The following is a 16318-nucleotide window of genomic DNA, read 5'->3' as shown; positions in this document are numbered from 1 at the left end:
TAGTTTTGTCACACCTGGACGTGTGGTCAGGTGCCACAAAAAAGGACTTTGGAAAATTGCAATTGGCTCAGAACAGGGCAGCACGGCTGGCCCTTGGATGTACACAGAGAGTTAATATTAATATTATGCATGTCAATCTCTCCTGGCTCAAAGTGGAGGAGAGATTGACTTCATCATTACTTGTATTTATGAGAGGTATGGACATGTTGAATGCACCGAGCTGTCTGTTTGAACTACTGGTCTCACAGCTCGGACACCCATGCATACCCCACAAGACATGCCACCAGAGATCTCTTCACATTACCCAAGTCCAGAACAGACTATGGGAGGCGCACAGTACTACATAGAGCCATGACTACATGGAACTCTATTCCACATCAAGTAAATTATGTAAGTAGTCAAATTAGATTAAAATATCAGATAAAAAAACACCTTTTGGAACAGCGGGACTGTGAAGTAACACAAACATAGGCACAGACACATGCATACACACACACGATAACATACGCACTATACACACACGTACTCATGGATTTTGTACTGTAGATATGTGGTAGTGGTGGAGTAGGGGCCTGAGGGCACACAGTGTGTTGTGAAATCTGTGAATATATTGCAATGTTTTTAACATTGTATGAACTGCCTTAATTTTGCTGGACCCCAGGAAGAGTAGCTGCTGCCTTGGCAAAATACAAATACACTGTAAAAAATCCAACTTAATCAATTGCTTTATCAGCGTTAGCGTAAAGACAAGAAATGTAGCTAATGTGTGAATGTTTGTTTATTCAACAAACTTTGCTCACAGTGAGCTGAATGTATAAAAACTAGTTGAGTCAAAGTACAAATTCATGTTTGCCTTCACTGTAAAAAAAGCCCACTTAACCATTGCTTAATCAGCCTTATTCTGTGAGTTGTGAGTTGTGTGGACTTCAGAAGGACAAAAAATTGAGCTAAAGTGCGAAAGTTTGTTCACTCAACAACTTTGTTCAAAGTGAGCTGAATTTGAACAAGCTTGTTGAGCAAAATGACAAATGTATGTTTGCTCAAAACCACGCCCATTATTCTCATATTTCCCAAGATGCTCTATTGTAGGTTGATTATCAGAATTATTTGTTTCAATACCTGTGTTTTTGCATGTACCGTACATTGATTGGTTGATTAATCATATGCTACACAAACATACACTGAACAACAATATCAACGCAACATGTAAAGTGTTGGTCCCATGTTTCATGAGCTGAAATAAAAGATCCAAGAAATGTTCCATACACACAGAAAGTGTATTTCTCTCTAGTTTTGTGCACAAATGTGTTTACATCCCTGTTAGTGAGCATTTCTCCTTTGCCAAGATAATGCAAGATAATGGCATATCAAGAAGCTGATTAAACAGCATGATCAGTACACAGGTGCACCTTGTGCTGGGGACAATAAAAGGCCACTCTAAAATGTGCAGTTTTGTCACACAACACAATGCCACAGATGTCTCAACTTTTGAGGGATCATGCAATTGGCATGCTGACTGCAGGAATGTCCACCAGAGCTGTTGCCAGAGAATGTAATGTTGATTTCTCTACCATAAGGCCCTCCAACGTCATTTTAGAGAATTTGTTTTGAACATTGTGCCCCATGGTGGCGGTGGAGTTATGGTACGGGCAGGTATAAGCTACGGACAATGAATAAAATAGCATTTTATCGATGGCAAGTTGAATGAACAGAGATACCGTGACGAGATCCTGAGTCCCATTGCTGTGCCATTCATCAGCTGGAGAAGATGGCTGCCGTTTTACAGCCCTCTAACCATTTGTACTATTATGTGTGTTTTTCCGCGTTATTTGTAATTTATTTTGTACATAATGTTTCTGCCATCGTCTCTTATAACCAAAAAGAGCTTCTGGATATCAGGACAGCGATTACTCACCTCGTATTGGACGAAGATTTTTTCTTCAACGAGGCTGCCGCGAAGGATATCATACAGACACCCGACAAGGCCCAAATCCCCGTCATTCGCGTGAGGAAGAGACGGAGATATCGTGGACGTAGATCGGGGTGCCTTGTAAGGATCCGACGGCGAGCGAGTAAACTGCCTCTTCCATCAATCCTATTAGCCAATCTTCAATCATTGGATAACAAATTGGATGACATAAGATTACGGTTATCGTACCAACGGGACATTAAAAACTGTAATATCCTATGTTTAACCGAGTCTTGGCTGAACGACGACAATGATAACATACAGCTAGCAGGCTATACGCTACATCGGCAGGATAGAACGGCTGACTCCGGTAAGACAAGGGGTGGCGGTCTGTGTATATTTGTAAACAACAGCTGGTGCACAAAATCAAATACTAAGGAAGTCTCGAGGTTTTGCTCGCCTGAGGTAGAGTATCTTATGATAAGCTGTAGACCACACTATTTACCAAGAGAGTTTTCATCTATATTTTTCATAGCTGTCTATTTACCACCACAAACCAATGCTGGCATTAAGATTGCACTGAATGAGTTGTACAAGGCCATAAATCAACAGGAAAACGCTCATCCAGATGCAGCGCTCCTAGTGGCCGGGGACTTTAATGCAGGGAAACTTAAATCCGTTCTACCTAATTTCTACCAGCATGTTAAATGTGCAACCAGAGGAAAAAAAACTCTAGACCACCTTTACTCCACACACAGAGACGCATACAAAGCTCTCCCTCGCCCTCCATTTGGCAAATCTGACCATAACTCTATCCTCCTGATTCCTGCTTACAAGCAAAAACTAAAGCAGGAAGCACCAGTGACTCGGTTAATAAAAAAGTCGTCAGATGACGCAGATGCTAAGCTACAGGACTGTTTTGCTAGCAAAGACTGGAACATGTTCCGGGATTCTTCAGACAGCATTGAGGAGTACACCACATCAGTCACTGGCTTCATCAATAAGTGCATCGATGATGTCGTCCCCACAGTGACCGTACGTACATACCCCAACCAGAAGCCATGGATTACAGGAAACATCCGCACTGAGCTAAAGGGTAGAGCTGCCGCTTTCAAGGAACGGGACTCTAACCCGGACGCTTATAAGAAATCCCGCTATGCCCTCCGACGAACCATCAAACAGGCAAAGAGTCAATACAGGGCTAAGATTGAATCGTACTACACTGGCTCTGACGCTCAACGGATGTGGCAGGGCTTGAAAACTATTACAGACTACAAAGGGAAGCACAGCCGCGAGCTGCCCAGTGACACAAGCATACCAGACGAGCTAAACCACTTCTATGCTCGCTTCGAGGCAAGCAACACTGAAGCATGCATGAGAGCACCAGCTGTTCCGGATGACTATGTGATCACGCTCTCCGTAGCCGATGTGAGTAAGACTTTTAAGCAGGTCAACATTCACAAGGCCGCAGGGCCAGACGGATTACCAGGACGTGTACTCCGAGCATGTGCTGACCAACTGGCAAGTGTCTTCACTGACATTTTCAACATATCCCTGACTGAGTCTGTAATACCAACATGTTTCAAGCAGACCACCATAGTCCCCGTGCCCAAGGACTCTAAGATAACCTGCCTAAATGACTACCGACCCGTAGCACTGACGTCTGTAGCCATGAAGTGCTTTGAAAGGCTGGTCATGGCTCACATCAACAGCATTATCCCAGAAACCCTAGACCCACTCCAATTTGCATACCGCCCCAACAGATCCACAGATGATGCAATCTCTATTGCACTCCACACTGCCCTTTCCCACCTGGACAAGAGGAACACCTACGTGAGAATGCTCTTCATTGACTACAGCTCAGCATTCAACACCATAGTGCCCTCTAAGCTCATCACTAAGCTAAGGATCCTGGGACTAAACACCTCCCTCTGCAACTGGATCCTGGACTTCCTGACGGGCCGCCCCCAGGTGGTAAGGGTAGGTAACAACACATCTGCCACACTGATCCTCAACACGGGGGCCCCTCAGGGGTGCGTGCTCAGTCCCCTCCTGTACTCTCTGTTCACCCATGACTGCATGGCCAGGCACGACTCCAACACCATCATTAAGTTTGCCGACGACACAACAGTGGTAGGCCTGATCACCGACAACGATGAGACAGCCTATAGGGAGGAGGTCAGAGACCTGGCCGTGTGGTGCCAGGACAACAACCTCTCCCCTCAACGTGACCAAGACAAAGGAGATGATTGTGGACTACTGGAAAAAAAGAGGACTGAGCATGCCCCCATTCTCATCGACGGGGCTGTAGTGGAACAGGTTGAGAGCTTCAAGTTCCTTGGTGTCCACATCACCAACAAACTATCATGGTCCAAACACAAAAAGACAGTCGTGAAGAGGGCATGACAAAGCCTATTCCCCCTCAGGAGACTGAAAAGATTTGGCATGGGTCCTCAGATCCTCAAAAAATTATACAGCTGCACCATCGAGAGCATCCTGACTGGTTGTATCACCGCCTGGTATGGCAACTGCTTGGCCTCCGACCGCAAGGCACTACAGAGGGTAGTGCGTACGGCCCAGTACATCACTGGGGCCAAGCTTCCTGCCATCCAGGACCTCTATACCAGGCGGTGTCAGAGGAAGGCCCTCAAAATTGTCAAAGACTCCAGCCACCCTAGTCATAGACTGTTCTCCCTGCTACCGCACGGCAAGCGGTACCGGAGTGCCAAGTCTAGGTCCAAAAGACTTCTCAACAGCTTCTACCCCCAAGCCATAAGACTCCTGAACAGCTAATCATGGCTACCCGGACTATTTGCACTGCCCCTCCACCCCATCTTTTTACGCTGCTGCTACTCTGTTAATTATTTATGCATAGTCACTTTAACTCTACCCACATGTACATATTACTTCAACTATCTCAACTAGCCAGTGCCCCCACACATTGACTCTGCACCGGTACCCCCTGTATATATAGCCTCCCTACTGTTATTTTATTTTACTTATGCTCTTTTTTTCTCAACACTTTTTTTGTTGTTGTTTTATTTTTACTTTTTTTGTTAAAAATAAATGCTCTGTTGGTTAAGGGCTGTAAGTAAGCATTTCACTGTAATGTCTGCACCTGTTGTATTCGGCGCATGTGACCAATAAAATTTGATTTGATTTGATTTGATTCAGCATGATAATGCACTACCTAATGTCACAAAGATCTGTACACAATTCTTGAAAGCTGAATATGTCCCAGTTCTTCCATGGCCTGCATACTCACCCAATGAGCATGTTTTGGTTGCTCTGGATCGACATGTACGACAGCGTGTTCCAGTTCCTGCTAATATCCTGCAACTTCACACAGCCATTGAAGAGGAGTGGGACAACATTCCACAGGCCACAATCAACAGCCTGATCAATTCTATGCGAAGGACGTGTTCACAACAGATACTGAATGGTTTTCTGATCCACACCCCTACCTTTTTTAAGGTACTGTATCTGTGACCAACATACAGTGGGGGAAAAAAGTATTTAGTCAGCCACCAATTGTGCAAGTTCTCCCACTTAAAAAGATGAGAGAGGCCTGTAATTTTCATCATAGGTACACGTCAACTATGACAGAGAAATTGAGAAGAAAAAAATCCAGAAAATCACATTGTAGGATTTTTTATGAATTTATTTGCAAATTATGGTGGAAAATAAGTATTTGGTCACCTACAAACAAGCAAGATTTCTGGCTCTCACAGACCTGTAACTTCTTCTTTAAGAGGCTCCTCTGTCATCCACTCGTTACCTGTATTAATGGCACCTGTTTGAACTTGTTATCAGTATAAAAGACACCTGTCCACAACCTCAAACAGTCACACTCCAAACTCCAATATGGCCAAGACCAAAGAGCTGTCAAAGGACACCAGAAACAACATTGTAGAGCTGCACCAGGCTGGGAAGACTGAATCTGCAATAGGTAAGCAGCTTGGTTTGAAGAAATCAACTGTGGGAGCAATTATTAGGAAATGGAAGACATACAAGACCACTGATAATCTCCCTCGATCTGGGGCTCCACGCAAGATCTCACCCTGTGGGGTCAAAATGATCACAAGAACGGTGAGCAAAAATCTGAGAACCACACGGGGGGACCTAGTGAATGACCTGCAGAGAGCTGGGACCAAAGTAACAAAGCCTACCATCAGTAACACACTACGCCGCCAGGGACTCAAATCCTGCAGTGCGAGATGTGTCCCCCTGCTTAAGCCAGTACATGTCCAGGCCCGTCTGAAGTTTGCTAGAGTGCATTTGGATGATCCAGAAGAGGATTGGGAGAATGTCATATGGTCAGATGAAACCAAAATAGAACTTTTTGGAAAAAACTCAACCGGTAAGCCAGTTGAGAACAAGTTCTCATTTACAACTGCGACCTGGCCAAGATAAAGCAAAGCAGTGCGATAAAAACAACAACACAGAGTTACATATGGGTTAAAAAACACATAATGTAAAAAAAAAAATACAACAGGAAATATATATACAGTGTGTGCAAATGTAGCAAGTTATGGAGGTAAGGCAATAAATAGGCTATAGTGCAAAATAATTACAATTAGTATTAACACCGGAATGCTAGATGTGCAAGAGATTATGTGCAAATAGAGATACTGGGGTGCAAAAGAGCAAAATAAATAACAATATAGGGATGAGGTAGTTGGGTGGGCTAATTTCAGATGGGCTGTGTACAAGTGCAGTGATCGGTAAGGTGCTCTGACAACTGATGCTTAAAGTTAGTGAGGGAGATAAGAGTCTCCAGCTTCAGAGATTTTTGCAATTCGTTCCAGTCATTGGCAGCAGAGAACTGGAAGGAATGGCGGCCAAAGGAGGTGTTGGCTTTGGGGATGACCAGTGAGATATACCTGCTGGAGCGCAGACTACGGGTGGGTGCTGCTATGGTGACCAATGAGCTAAGATAAGGCAGGGATTTGCCTAGCAGTGATTTATAGATGGCCTGGACGTTTGACGACGAACATGTAGTGAGGACCAGCCAACAAGAGCATACAGGTCACAGTGGTAGGTAGTATATGGGGCTTTGGAGACAAAACGGATGGCACTGTGATAGACTACATCCAATTTGCTGAGTAGAGTGTTGGAGGCTATTTTGTAAATGACATCGCCGAAGTCAAGGATCGGTAGGATAGTCAGTTTTACGAGGGCATGTTTGGCAGCATGAGTGAAGGAGGCTTTGTTGCGAAATAGGAAGCCGATTCTAGATTTAACTTTGGATTGGAGATTCTTAATGTGAGTCTGGAAGGAGAGTTTACAGTCTAACCAGACACCTAGGTATTTGTAGTTGTCCACATACTCTAGGTCAGACCCGTCGAGAGTAGTGATTCTAGTCGGGTGGGCGGGTGCCAGCAGCGTTCGATTGAAGAGCATGCATTTAGTTTTACTAGTGTTTAAGAGCAGTTGGAGGCTACTGAAGGAGTGTTGTATGGCATTGAAGCTCGTTTGGAGGTTTGTAAACACAGTGTCCAATGAAGGGCCAGATGTATACAAAATGGTGTCGTCTGCGTAGAGGTGGATCTGAGAGTCACCAGCAGCAAGAGCGACATCATTGATATACACATCGAAAAGAGTCGGCCCAATAATTGAACCCTGTGGCACCCCCATAGAGACTGCCATAGGTCCAGACAACAGGCCCTCCGATTTGACATATTGAACTCTATCTGAGAAGTAGTTGGTGAACCAGGCGAGGCAGTCATTTGAGAAACCAAGGCTATTTAGTCTGCCAATAAGAATGCGGTGGTTGACAGAGTCGAAAGCCTTGGCCAGGTCGATGAAGACGGCTGCACAGTACTGTCTATTATCGATCGCGGTTATAATATCGTTTAGGACCTTGAGCGTGGCTGAAGTGCACCCATGACCAGCTCGGAAACCGGATTGCATAGCGGAGAAGGTACGGTGGGATTCGAAATGGTCGGTGATCTGTTTGTTAACTTGGCTTTCAAATACTTTCGAAAGGCAGGGCAGGATGGATATAGGTCTGTAACAGTTTGGATCTAGAGTGTCACCCCCTTTGAAGAGGGGGATGACCGCGGCAGCTTTCCAATCTCTGGGGATCTCAGACGTTACGAAAGAGAGGTTGAACAGGCTAGTAATAAGGGTTGCGACAATTTCGGCGGCTAGTTTTAGAAAGAAAGGGTCCAGATTGTCTAGCCCATCTGATTTGTAGGGGTCCAGGTTTTGCAGCTCTTTCAGAACATCAGCTGTCTGAATTTGTGTGTAGGAGAAGCGGGGGGCATGGGCAAGTTGCAGCGGAGGGTGCAGAGTTGGTGGCCGGGGTAGTGGTAGCCAGGTGGAAAGCATGGCAGCCGTAGCAAAATGCTTGTTGAAATTCTCGATTATTGTAGATTTATCGGTGGTGATAGTGTTTCCTAGCCTCAGTGCAGTGGGCAGCTGGGAGGAAGTGCTCTTATTCTCCATGGACTGTACAGTGTCCCAAAACTTTTTGGAGTTAGTGCTACAGGATGCAAATTTCTGTTTGAAAAAGTTAGCCTTTGCTTTCCTGACTGCTTGTGTATATTGGTTTCTAACTTCCCTGAAAAGTTGCATATCGCGGGGGCTATTTGATGCTAATGCAGTACGCCACAGGATGTTTTTGTGCTGGTCAAGGGCAGTCAAGTCTGAGGAGAACCAGGGGCTATATCTGTTCTTAGTTCTGTATTTTTTGAATGGGGCGTGTTTATTTAAGATTGAGAGGAAATTACTTTTAAAGATCAACCAGGCATCCTCTACTGACTGAATGAGATCTATATCCATCCAGGATACCTGGGCCAGGTCAATTAGGAAGGCCTGCTCGCTAAAGTGTTTTAGGGAGCGTTTGACAGTGATGAGGGGTGGTCGTTTGACCGCGGACCAGTTACGGACGCAGGCAATAAGGCAGTGATCGCTGAGATCCTGGTTGAAGACAGCGGAGATGTATTTAGAGGGTAAGTTAGTCAGGATGATATCTATGAGGGTACCCATGTTTACGGATTTAGGGTTGTACCTGGTAGGTTCGTTGATAATTTGTGTGAGATTGAGGGCATCTAGTTTGGATTGTAGGATGGCCGGGGTGTTAAGCATATCCCAATTTAGGTCACCAAGCAGTACGAACTCTGAGGATAAATGGGGGGCAATCAATTCACATATGGTGTCCAGGGCACAGCTGGGGGCTGAGGGGGGTCTGTAGCAAGCGGCAACAGTGAGAGACTTATTTCTGGAAAGGTGGATTTTTAGAAGTAGAAGCTCAAACTGTTTGGGCACAGACCTGGATAGTATGATAGAGCTCTGCAGGCTATTTCTACAGTAGATTGCAACTCCACCCCCTTTGGCAGTTCTATCTAGACGGAAAATGTTATAGTTGGGGATGGACATTTCAGAAATTTTGGTGGCCTTCCTAAGCCAGGATTCAGACACTGCTAAAACAACAGGGTTGGCGGAGTGTGCTAACACAGTGAATAACTCAAACTTAGGAAGTAGACTTCTGATATTAACATGCAAGAAACCAAGGCTTTTGCGATTACAGAAGTCAACAAATGATAGCGCCTGGGGAGTAGGAGTGATATTGAGGGCTGCAGGGCCTGGGTTAGCCTCTACATCACCAGAGGAACAGAGGAGGACTAGAATAAGGATACGGCTAAAGGCTTTAAGAATTGGTCTTGTGGTGCGTTGGGTACATAGAATAAAGGGGGCAGATTTCCGGGCGTTGTAGAAAAGATTCAGGGCATTATGTACAGACAAGGATATGGAAGGATATGAGTAAAGTGGAGGTAAACCTAAGCGTTGGGTAACAATGAAAGAGATAGCATCAATGCAGGAACCGATTGAGTCGGTCTCCACGTGTATGGGGGGTGGGACAAAGGAGCTATCTAAGGCAGGTTTAGCTGGGCTGGGGGTTCTACAGTGAAATAGTACAATTAGAAATAACCCGAAACAGCAATAAGCAAACCATATTGACATGGGAGAGAGGCATAAAGCAATCACAGGTGTAATTTGAGAGAGCTAAGACAACAGCTGGTAATGATGACACAGTTTGGACTGAGGCTAAACATAAACAGGATGCGGTACCGTAAAAAGGAACAGTCCAGCAGGCATCAGCTGTATAGCTGAGTTATCATAAGGTCCGGTGAACAGCAATAGGATAGTTCGGAGGTAGTTCGGGGGCTGCTAAAGCACTAGCGAGCAAGAGGCCATGGCTAGCGTGTGCTAGCGGGCCGGGGCTAGCAGATGGAATCTTCGTGGTCGACGTCGTAACGGGAAGCCTGTTGTAACCACATCAGACAATTTCGTCGGCAGACCAGTTGTGTAGGATTGGCGGGGCTCTGTGTCAACACTAGGTGGTCCCGTCCGGTAGACCGAGAGGTAGATAGCCGGGATATGGGCCTGGCTCTAGGCTAACTGGTGCTTGCATCGGGGCAGTGGTGATTAGCCAAACAGCAACATCCATTCGGTTGCGGCTAGCTAGTTGCGATCCGGTGATTAATGTCCAGTGATTAAATTATTCCGGCAGAAAATCCAATGTTCTGCGTGAAATACCGCTAACTGTGGCTAATAGCAAGTAGCTAGTTAGCTGGCTAGCTAGTTTCAACTGGAGATTCTAGATAAAGGTAAGTCAATAATAGAATCCGTTCCACATTGAGTGAGGCGGGTTGCAGGAAAATATATTTTGTAGAAGGATGAAAAGTCTGATAGGGAAATATGTACGAAAAATACACAAAAAAACCAGGGTATTTACAGGCTATTTACAGACAGATGACAAAAACAGGACTGCACTACTACGCCATCTTGGATTCAGTGTTTGGAGGACAAAGAATGCTGAGATGCATCCAAAGAACACCATACCTACTGTGAAGCATGGGGGTGGAAACATCATGCTTTGGGGCTGTTTTTCTGCAAAGGGACCAGGACGACTGATCCGTGTAAATGAAAGAATGAATGGGGCCATGTATCGTGAGATTTTGAGTGAAAACCTCCTTTGATCAGGCAGGGCATTGAAGATGAAACGTGGCTGGGTCTTTCAGCATGACAATGATCCCAAACACACTGCCCGGGCAACGAAGGAGTGGCTTCGTAAGAAGCATTTCAAGGTCCTGGAGTGGCCTAGCCAGTCTCCAGATCTCAACCCCATAGAAAATCTTTGGAGGGAGTTGAAAGTCCGTGTTGCCCAGCGACAGCCCCAAAACATCACTGCTCTAGAGGAGATCTGCATGGAGGAATGGGCCAAAATACCAGCAAACAGTGTGTGAAAACCTTGTGAAGACTTACAGAAAACGTTTGACCTGTGTCATTGCCAACAAAGGGTATATAACAAAGTATTGAGAAACTTTTGTTATTGACCAAATACTTATTTTCCACCATAATTTGCAAATAAATTCATTAAAAATCCTACAATGTGATTCTCTGGATTTTTTTTACAGGCCTCTCTCATCTTTTTAAGTGGGAGAACTTGCACAATTGGTGGCTGACTAAATACTTTTTTCCCCCACTGTATGCATATCTGTATTCCCAGTCATGTGAAATCCATATATTAGGGCCTAATGAATGTATTTCAATTGACTGATTTCCTTATATGAACTGTAACTGTAACTGAAATTGCTGCATGTTGCGTTTATATTTTTGTTCAATATCAATACAAAATAAATAATCAAAACTAATCCAATCTGTTAGTCGTTGGAGTTTTTGCACCCGTTACTGAGATGACTGTTCCAGTTTATATGATTTAGGTAGTCTCAAATAGGACTTACACATAACTTTGCAAGCCAGCATTGAGGTTTGAATCAACATACACTTGTGAGCTATAGTGATGGGGAAACTAAGCTTGCTGAAGCATTGAGCATTTCCAGCCAATTGTGTCGAAAATAGGTTCATTACGCGAGGCTTTGATCAACACAGTGTACACTAGTGGCACATGTTAGTCAAAATAATTTAGAACAGCCAAATTATTATAGATAATGGCACACACGCCGTAGTGTGTGCGCAGGATAGCCTTTTTGTCTTCTACCAAAACCAAACCAATCAGGTGGTTGTTAGACAAAACTACACTTCGAAATCGATCACGTGCTTCTGATAAAGTGATACAAGCATCGGTACACTGCTTCAAAGTAAACTCCTTAGCGACTTCGACGCATGCCTCGGAGCTCCTGTATCAAAGGTAACATCACTAGTAGGCAGCCAGATGCAATAGGATTGTGTTTGCTCAACACAATGGTATTGAGGTTGATTCAACGTATAATTGTAAGGTAACCAGCTGCAATAGACAGGTTGGTTGTTTAACAACAACACTGATGTGTGCGCAACTATGGGGTGAAATAGAAGGGTTGGCTTAGATTGTTGACAACATGTAAACTATAATTAGTCTCCAAATGTTTATTGAAAACATACATACATTTGCACAATGAGCACAGTTGTTGGTTTGCTAGCTAGCAAATTTTAGCCATATTAGCATAGACATGACATTAGTCAAAATCCCTCAAAACAAGATATGGTATCAAGAACAAGATAAAACTAGCTGAAACGAGCCACCTATGATTCCCCACATGGCAGCTTCTTGTCATTGTTGCTAGCTATCTGACCATTCAGAATCATTACAGCCACGTCGGTGCGCGCGCATCATTTTCATGATGTCAGCCAAGCCTTTCATAGGATTGTGAGTTTTCTCAACCTTTGATCAACAAAAGTTGAGCAAACTCACAATCCTATTGAAGCTGGTTGCCTTACAATTGTACGTTGAATCAATTTTTCTGTTTACAGCGCACACACATACAGGACAATCAGATAATGGTCAGATAATGGATCTCAGACACTCAAATACACCATGGTGATCACATACACACCTATGCAGGCAGGCACACGCATGCACGCAGGCACACACACGTACACCCAAAATAAACACCCAATAACAGATGAGATGGGGGTGTCTCACCTTCTCTCCTGCCAATCCAGTCTCTCCAACAGGCCCAATAAAGCCAACCAGGCCCTGTGAAACAACACAAAAAGAGCCAGAAAGGGAGTTAACTAAATAATAATAATATTAATAATAATAATAATAATAATAATAATAATAAAACAACAAAGTGGCCATAACCCTAGTTGTTGCAAAAACTCCCTTACCCTTTCACCCATGCCTCCAACCTTCCCGGTGATACCAAGCTCTCCCTAAGAGAACAAATAGCACATTACTTATTTTTTACTGTACCTATAGGGACGAATACTCAAAATCGATAGCAAGCACACTGAACAGTAGAATGTATTTTATATTCCATATTTCATATTTAATGTAATAATTACTGGAGAAAGATATAAAAGGCAACATTTTACTCTTCTAAATTTATAACAGCATAAATAATCGGCAAATTCTCATGTACGTAGTTTCTGCTCTCTGGGTGCGATTAGAAGAGTAAAATGTTACCCTCAATGTCTGAAAAGGTCAAGGATTTGAGGTAATTTACAGCTGTGTTCAAGTCCTCACCTTCACTCCATCCGTTCCGATCTTCCCAGGTAAACCCTTCCTGCCGACTCTACCCTGAACAAAACACACAGCCCACCGTTGAACCTCATTGCGCTAATGTACCAGTCATCTACTGTATGACAACAAAGAATACCACTCAATGTGCAGAGCCTGTGGTATAGTGGTAACACTCCCAGCTGGTCACATACAGTGCATTTGGAAAGTATTCAGACCCATTGACTTTTTCCACATTTTGTTACGTTACAGCCTTATTCTATAATGGATTTAAATTCAAAAATGTTCCTCATCAATCTACACACAATACCCCATAATGACAAAGCAAAAACAGGTTTTTAGAAACTTTTGCAAATGTATTACAAATAAAAAACAGAAATACCTTATTTACATAAGTATTCAGACCCTGTGCTATGAGACTCGAAATTGAGCTCAGGTGCATCCTGTTTCCATTGATCATCCTTGAGATGTTTCTACAACTTGATTGGAGTCCATCTGTGGTAAATTCAATTGATTGGAACACACCTGTCTATATAAGGTCCCACAGTTGACAGTGCATGTCAGAGCAAACACCAAACCATAAGGTTGAAGGAATTGACCGTAGAGCTCTGAGACAGGATTGTGTCGAGGCACAGATCTGGGGAAGGGTACCAAAAAATGTCTGCAGCATTGAAGGTCCCCAAGAACACAGTGGCCTCCATCATTCTTTAATGGAAAAAGTTTGGAACCACCAAGACTCTTCCTAGAGCAGGCAGCCCGGCCAAACTGAGCAATCGGGGGAGAAGGGCCTTGGTCAGGGAGGTGACCATGAACCCAATAGTCACTCTGACAGAGCTCCAGAGTTCCTCTGTGGAGATGGGAGAACCTTCCAAAAGGACAACCATCTCTGCAGCACTCCACCAAGCAGGCCTTAATGGTAGAGTGGCCAGACAGAAGCTACTCCTCAGCAAAAGGCACATGACAGCCCGCTTGGAGTTTGCCAAATGGCACTTAAAGGACTCAGACCATGAGAAACAATATTATCTGGTCTGATGAAACCAAGATTGAACTCTTTGACCTGAATTTCAAGCGGCACATCTGGATGAAACCTGGCACCATCCCTACGGTGAAGCATGGTGGTGGCAGCATCATGCTGTGGGGATGTTTTTCAGCAGCAGGGACTGGGAGACTAGGATTGAGGGAAAGATGAATGGAGCAAAGTACAGAGAGATCCTTGATGAAAACCTTCTACCGAGCGCTCAGGACCTCAGACTGGGGCGAAAGTTCACCTTCCAACAGGACAACGACCCTAAGCACACAGCCAAGACAACACAGGAGTGGCTTCGGGACAAGTCTCTGAATGTCCTTGAGTGGCTCAGCCAGAGCCTGGACTTGAACCCGATCTAACATCTCTGGAGAGACCTGAAAATAGCTGTGCAGCAACGCTCCCCATCCAACCTGACAGAGCTTGAGAGGCTCTGCAGAGAAGAATGGGAGAAACTCCCCAAATACAGATGTGCCAAGCTTGTACCGTCATACCCAAGAAGACAAAGTACTGAGTAAAGGGTCTGAATACTTATGTAAATGTTGTATTTCAGTTTTAAATTTTTAATACATTTGCAAACATTTCTAAAAACCTGTTTTTGCTTTCTCATTATGGGGTATTGTGTGTTGAATGATGAGGGAAAAAAACAAACATTTAATCCATTTTAGAATAAGGCAGTAACTTAACAACATTTGTAAAAAGTCTGCATACTTTTCAAATGCACTGTATACTACACCCCACTGGAAACCAGGGTTCAATCCCTGCGTCCCCCTTCCTACTATTCTTCCCTTCTGTTTCCAACTGTCTAAATAAGGTGAAAAATGAGTTAGGTCTACTATAGAAATATCTCAGTACAAGGGATCTATGTTGAAACTGATTCAAGACATGATCAGTCTATCTGCTCTCATAGAAGCAGTCAGTCCGCTGGTCTTGCTCTCATTGTGGGACTAGTTGCGCTGGTTGAAATGTTCAGACAAGATTCTACAAGTGTTCAGTAACCATAAGTGATGTTTAGTAATTTTTGAGAGAGAGAGAGAGAGAGAGAGAGAGAGAGAGAGAGAGAGAGAGAGAGAGAGAGAGAGAGAGAGAGAGAGAGAGAGAGAGAGAGAGAGAGAGAACCAGAGAGTAATGAGGAAAGCAGACAGATGGTTGAGTGAAGCTCAGGAGCAAAGCACTGTGGCACCTTGCCAGAGATCACTCAGAGGCAGTGGACGAGACAAACACCCCTTCCCCTGAGAGAAAGAGAGAGAGAGACAGACAGACAGACAAAAAGGGGCCTAATAGGCAAGAGAGAGAACACAGATGGAAAGGAAGGGAAAGGAAGAAGATAGACCATGCATTGACCATGCACTGTGGTTTAAAGAGGGAAACATGGCAACATGTCATGTCTAAAATTAGACCACATTAAACCATCAAATTCATTGTTTACTTGTGTTTCAGAAACAAGTTAGTTTTGTATCTCAGAAACCTGAAGCTGTTACTTTTTATTAGTACTATTAATTTAAGCTGTTATACCAAGTCACTTCTCACTTTACTACTTTAACACATTACTGTATATTCTATTGTGTACATTTCTCTTAACTAGTTTTTATTACTTTTTTTATATTTATATTTATATTGTTTTTTTGGACTTCGAATTTGGCATTTGATTCTTGATTGATATTGATATTCACTGTACCGTTTATACCTGTGCACATTAATAATAATACAAAAATGATTTGATTAATTTGAGTTTATCTTAAAACAGGGCAATGGACATCGCAGTTATCACCACCTTGTGGTCATTTTACATTTTAGTCATTTAGCAGAAGCTCTTATACAGAGTGACTTACAGGAGCAATTAGGGTTAAGTGCCTTGCTCAAGGGCACATTGATAGATTTTGTCACCTTGTCGGCTTGGGGATTCCAACCAGCG

The 16318-nt window shown here is 43.8% G+C and overlaps 1 protein-coding gene across 2 annotated transcripts in view; it reads right to left on the bottom strand.

Annotated features, from left to right (window-relative positions):
• The window catches only part of LOC121582745 (collagen alpha-1(XXVII) chain A-like), a 388342-nt gene that overhangs the window by 179519 nt on the left and 192505 nt on the right, over positions 1-16318 (bottom strand). For both annotated transcript variants that reach the window (XM_041898821.2, XM_041898822.2), the window contains exons 23-25: positions 13386-13439; positions 13028-13072; positions 12840-12893 (exon numbers count right to left, since the gene is read on the bottom strand). In XM_041898821.2, coding sequence (XP_041754755.1) covers positions 12840-12893; positions 13028-13072; positions 13386-13439 — 153 coding nt within the window. The remainder of the gene's footprint in view (positions 1-12839; positions 12894-13027; positions 13073-13385; positions 13440-16318) is intronic.

The sequence above is a fragment of the Coregonus clupeaformis genome, chromosome 15 (assembly GCF_020615455.1).
Source record: "Coregonus clupeaformis isolate EN_2021a chromosome 15, ASM2061545v1, whole genome shotgun sequence".
Taxonomy (NCBI): Eukaryota; Metazoa; Chordata; class Actinopteri; order Salmoniformes; family Salmonidae; genus Coregonus; species Coregonus clupeaformis.
The sequence above is the reverse complement of the archived record's forward strand: the minus strand, read 5'-3'. Positions and strand labels throughout refer to the sequence as shown.